The sequence below is a fragment of the Phoenix dactylifera genome, chromosome 9 (genome assembly GCF_009389715.1).
Source record: "Phoenix dactylifera cultivar Barhee BC4 chromosome 9, palm_55x_up_171113_PBpolish2nd_filt_p, whole genome shotgun sequence".
Taxonomy (NCBI): domain Eukaryota; kingdom Viridiplantae; phylum Streptophyta; class Magnoliopsida; order Arecales; family Arecaceae; genus Phoenix; species Phoenix dactylifera.
This window is the reverse complement of record NC_052400.1, coordinates 12,905,326-12,911,441: the sequence shown is the minus strand read 5'-3', so window position 1 is coordinate 12,911,441 and position 6,116 is coordinate 12,905,326. Positions and strand designations below refer to the sequence as shown.

Here is a 6,116-nt window from a genome sequence, read left to right as displayed (position 1 = left end):
GACCGCATCCAAGCTATTTCATGAACAAAGGATGAAAAACTTAAGAGCCCACCAATTTTAGGAGTAAATAAATTAACAGATAGATAAATAAAAGAAATAAAATATTATTTCTAAAAATAGAAAGTGGAAATTCTAATCTATATCATTCTGCTTTGCTTAATTACTGTACGCATGGATATATATTCTATATTATTTTAAAATAAGGTACACCAGATGAATGGCTATATAAAGCCTCACTGCTGGAGCCTGGACTGTTGTTGGGTTAGCGAGATATATAGAGATAGGAACATAAGAACGATAAGAAAGACAGCGTTAATCTTCTCTTTTTCTTTTCCTTTTCCTTTTCCCGTCTCTTTAGGTCCCCCGGCCCCCCCTCCTCCTCTGCAAGAGCCTCTGCTTCCACTGCAAAGTCCACCCCGGCCTCTTCTCCTCACTTCCCCCATCCCTCCGCCCTCCAGTCCCTCATCTTTCTAACTCCTCTCTTCTATCAATTTATCTTATTCTCTCTCTTCTGAAAGAGACATTAGGAACCAATGGATCTGGACTTCATAGATTCTCCTCCAGATGTCCAAATGGACCTGATGGCCATGATGATGGAGATGGAGAAGCTGGCCGACTTCTCGAAACCTCCACAACCATTGGCCGAGTTTGCGAGTGGTCCCCCGGCAGCTTTCTGCAACGCGCCTAACAACAACACTCCACCCTCGTCGCTACTCGTCGGCGCGCCGTCTTCTGTACCCTGCAGTAACCCCATTATTATGGCGTCGAACACCCTGGCGGCAGGAACCAGCCCCTCCGAGTTGAGCAAGCGGGCGTCCGCGGAGGCGGTGAGGGAGATGATGTTCCGCATAGCCGCGATGCAGCCCATCCACATCGACCCGGAGTCCGTGAAGCCGCCCAAGCGGCGCAACGTCAAGATATCCAAGGACCCGCAAAGCGTGGCGGCGAGGCACCGGAGGGAGAGGATCAGCGAGCGGATTAGGATACTGCAGCGGCTTGTCCCTGGAGGGACCAGGATGGACACTGCCTCCATGCTCGATGAGGCCATCCGCTACATGAAATTCCTCAAGGACCAGGTCCAGTCGCTGGAGCTCGCGGCAGCCGCGAACCGGCGGACCCTCGGGATCGGCACCACCAGTTTGGTGTTTTCCCCGGCTGTCACAGGTTTCTCGAGTGGGAGCTACTTCTGCTTCGACAAGAGGTGCGAGAAACCAGATCAGGGGTTCATATGCCGATCGACTTGCAATGGTATGGATGGATAAAAACTGGTATTTGTGTTAATGATAAATTGCATGTGGAACGTTGATGTTTCAAGAGTGCTGAAGGGAGTTAAGTTTGAACTGAAAATCAGTCTCTCTCTCTCTCTCTCTGCCTCCTTTTGTCCTTCTTGTTCAACATACATAATGCCTGCTAGTGAGCTTGTTAGAAACAAATTAATATTTGAGCCGCTTATAAAAAGAGTAACAATCTCTCTCTCTCTCTCTCTCTCTCTCTCTCTCTCTCTCTCTCTCTATATATATATATATATATATATATATATATATATATATATATATATCTGTGTGTGCGCGCTCATTTTTGTTGCATGACTGCCTATTCCCTAGAAATCTTGTAGAATTTTTTTTTCCTGAGAATGATGTGTTTGTTACTATAATATATAATACATTCTGTTAAAATTAATTATTGCACTTTCTCTTTCCACCAGCACCACCATCTCCTCCTCGTCCTCCTCTCTCTCTCTATCTTTCTCTACTGAAACAAGTTTTTTATGTTATCCTAAGCCCGACCGATTGATTTGTTGGTTCTTAACCTTCTGGATTTTTCCCTTATGTCGCCTCTCCCAATTGTTTTCCTCTCGGTCTCTCTCCCTCGTAATGGAAAGGAGACGACCTCGTGCCTTATAAATCCCTTCCGCAGACTAGAGATCTTAGAGCAGGGCCAGGGGTAGCGGATCTGACCCTGGTCGCGGAGGTAGAGCCGTCCTCTATTATTCCCTCCACCTACTTAATAATGCTACCGTGTGAGTCTTCCATACCAACAACAGACCACTGCATTAAATTGCCTTCTCCAATTCCAATTCCAATTTCCAAAGCCATCGCAAAGCGACCATTGACCTGGTACCAACCATCCCGTGTGCAAGACTCACGGGGAGATTTCCACGTCATAGGATGCATGGCGTTTCCACGTGAACGTCTGACGTGCGGCTGGACTCAGCGATGTGAGCACGAGGGTGAAGGTGACGTCGGCGGTTTCCGCGCCCGCCACGTGAAGATAATCCGAGGGGTCGATGAATTGGATTCTCGCGGGAATAATAAGATGGAACCCGTGATGTCATGATGATACTGTTGCTGCTGCTTTTGTGCCCAGAGGGCACGCACCTTGCTTGTGTTTTATAATATTTTTTATACACTAGTGCTGGGGAGGGTGGGATGCACTTGAAAGGGGCAATAAAAAAAAAAAGTATTCATGATTGTGATTCTCTTGGGATCGTGTTTACGCTTTTGATTGTTTCACTCTCTTTGTTCATTTAAAATAAAAAATTGATCCAATATATTGAAAGTACATTTTTATTAAAGAAAGGATTGAACATTAGGAAGAATGATTTTAGAAATATTTTTTCTTAGAATCTCGAGATTAGAATGAGATTTAGGAGTGAAAATAGGTCGGATCGAATCGGATCATGAGTATTCCCGATCTAATCTGAATCCTTATTTAGGTTCTAATTTTGAACTCAGATCCAATCCAATAAAAAATAGAATCAGGTTAAGAAGTCATTCGGGTCGGATCGAGTCCATGTATAACTCGGATTCAACTTAAAAAAAAATTAAGTTCGGTTCGGGTACTGCTCGGATATGTTTGTTCGAGTCCAGTTCATCAAAGATGAGAACAATCCACACCTGTTGGGAAAAGTTTTTAGATGGTGGCTCATCAGTCTGGGATGCTGAGTGCAGACATTCATCAAATTTTGAGCCAGGCCCGGGCATCGAGCACTCTGTAAACTGCTGCTCTCCAGATGATGAGCCTAGTGGAGATAAATTGGGTGTTGAGTGCTGAGGCTCACCATGCAGTGCGCTTAGCCCAAATGACGAGTGTCCAGGGTGCTGCTGCCCAAAGTGCATCGTTCATCGTTTACTTCAATTTGCATTAGCAGCAGCACCTCCTTTGTGCCCATGCCAACCTTATGTGTTGCTTCAACGTTGAAATGAATTAAGTGAAGTCCAAATGGGACCAAAATAGTATTTATAATGGACAATATTTGACTCCAGAGCCCTCCTTGAGAGCCCGAACATATAAATATCATAAAATTTGAAGAACAACCTTTGTTTATTCTATCCTGACAAAGCAATAAATATGCAAAAAAAAAGTAGCTAATATCTGATCCATTTATTAAATAAAATTAAGATTTCTGATATACAAATTTGCATAGAAGCTAAAAATTTATGATATTCTATGAGCACACTGAGCAGCGGCTTGAGCAAATAACTTTGCTAGTTTTTCTATTATTTAGACAAATATTGGTAATTATTTCTATAATTGTTGTATATATGTAATCCATTATAGGGATATGCATAGCAGAATCGCTTGTCATGGAAACATAAAGAAGAGAAGCTTATGCAAATGTCTCAACCGAGGTAAGCATGAAGAGTACTGCAACTTGTTGGAACCTTACTAATGACTCTAAAGCAGAAATACTAAAATAGATAGCCAACCATATCTTTAACCATAATGCTCCAACCACCGCGATGTAGCGTGGACACTGGCCTTGGAATTGAACGAGAAGATACTACAAAAAAAAGTGTCAATGATAGCAATACGAGAAAACGTGAGCCTAGCAATCTTAGACACTAAGAATTCCTAAGAATATCGTTCATTAAATATGCATTCAGAACGAATTCATAGGACTTCATTTGGTCCAATAAGGGTACACTTTGGCTGAGTGCAGGCTTCAACTCAAAACAAATATAATCTCAACTGATTCTCGAATTTTTGGAACGAGAATAAAACTAGTCGATCTCAGAACCAAACAGGACCAGCCAAGCTCGGATTGAATTAGTTATCAAGTAAACCAATATTTCAAAAAAATATATTATGATTTATTAATTTTATTTTAAAAAATTATTTAAGACATTTTGCAGCAACTAAAAAAGCTATCATCCTATTCGATAAAATGAGCTAAAATAAAATAAAAAAATTAAAGATATAACGAACCATGAGTTGATATATACGAGATGATCAGCTGTTTGGTTATATATCAAACCTAGCTTGTCACGCCCCGGATCCGGATCCGTGACACGGCCGTGCTATTGCCGACTACTACCCGCAATAGCACGCAGCCTCATACCTGGGTAATAGGGTAGTCAAACCAACCGAATCTTTTCATATGAAAGCATTCTTAGTACAACATGCTGGTCAGTACCCAAATACAGAGCTTCTACATAGTTTATGTACACAAAAGTATACTTGCTTTACCCCAGAAGCCCTGATACCAAATTAACGTGTCTCTGGCAGCTATCAGTGGTGAGGATCTGAAAGAAAAAGTAAATGAACGGATATGAGCTACACGGCTCAGTAAGTAATCCTACATAATCTTACCGGATCGAACATAACGGTAACCATGTTTATGCAGGGTTTGAGAAGCTGACATGCATATTTATCTAATCATCTTCATGGCATAATATGTATGCAATTTAAAGGAGATATCGGTTATAGCAAAATACAACATTTCATAACGATATATTCAAAACCCGTTGTAAAACAATGTATGCTTTGGTCAGGCACGTTCATAAATGTCACGGCCCGCCTGCGCAGGGCACGTGACTATCGGGCCCACATGAGGGGGAAACACGGGGCTCCCCTGCCAGATGTTGGCCGGTTCCGGGGCTTCACGCAAGCGTCCTTCACCCCTCACCGATTTTGCTTCTCCCCAAAAACACATCTGCAGGATTTGGAAGCACCCGCCTCATATACCCAATCTCTGAAACGAGCCTCATGATCATGCTTCAAATATCATTTTATAAAGTATGCAATTTAAACAAAGCAGTAGTGCAAATCACAAAATTTTCATAATATATGCATATGAAACCGTGCCCCCCGGCATGCCGTGGTCCTTTTTCTCTCGGATGCTACTACGAAGTCCATTCGGCCACTGGCGGGGCCAGCTAGTCATTCTCGGCCACTAGCAAGGCCAGCGAAGTTATTCTCGGCCACTAGCAAGGCCAGCTCAGTTGCATTCGATCAGTAGCATCTTTGAGCCCGTGCCCCCGGCATGCTGTGGTCCATTCTCTCGGATGCTACTGCGAAGTCCATTCGGCCACTGGCGGGGCCAGCTAGTCATTCTCGGCCACTAGCAAGGCCAGCGAAGTTATTCTCGGCCACTAGCAAGGCCAGCTCAGTTGCATTCGATCAGTAGCATCTTTGAGCCATTACAGTGCCTCTTGGCTAGCTAAGATTTTACAAACTTACATGCATGATATCAGTATCATCATGTCGCATACATAGCCATAGCTTCTGGAATCATGCAAGTTACTTATGCATTGTAACATATCATGCATGAAACATATATACTTAAAATAAATGCTTAGGAAACATTAATAACATAACATGATCCATAACAGGATTAGGACATGTTACTTACATTCTTCACTAATCATGCATACAATTCAAATTGTATAAAAACACTGGTTCATCTTATAAAACGTAATACAAGATCTACGATAGGATTAAGACAGATTACTTACATCAATTCGCTTTCCAAATTGCTCAAGTCCAGGTGACTAATCCTCAATCACCTAAAACAACATCATAGGGATTACATTATTCCCCATTTATTTATTATAAAATTTCTTAGTTCATCACACTATGAATTTACTTGCTTGGATCCCATCCAAGGATTTAGCCTAAGTCCAATTTGAAGCCTTTGGAGTTCGACTTAACACCAGATTGGGCCCACATGGGTCGATTGGGTTTTTAATTGAAGGATTGGGCCTCGTTTATAATTGGGTCCAACCTTTTCTAACCAATTGGGTCCTCTGTCAATTTACTGGGCCTAATTTAAAATTAATTGGGCCTGCTGGGATTGCTATTGCCTAAATGGGGTTCAGACCCAGCTCAATTGG

The 6,116-nt window shown here is 42.4% G+C and overlaps 1 protein-coding gene across 1 annotated transcript; it reads left to right on the top strand.

The window, feature by feature from the left end:
- The first annotated feature begins 372 nt into the window (after positions 1-372).
- LOC120112050 (transcription factor HEC2-like) lies at positions 373-1,437 on the top strand. The gene has a single exon (XM_039130640.1). It carries the CDS (start codon positions 534-536, stop codon positions 1,260-1,262), a length of 729 nt encoding a protein of 242 aa, XP_038986568.1. The 5' UTR covers positions 373-533; the 3' UTR covers positions 1,263-1,437.
- Positions 1,438-6,116: the final 4,679 nt, after the last annotated feature.

What these genes read in the sequence shown, in the direction of transcription:
- LOC120112050 (XM_039130640.1), top strand. Translation starts at nt 534, where the DNA reads ATGGATCTGGACTTCATAGATTCTCCTCCAGATGTCCAAATGGACCTG.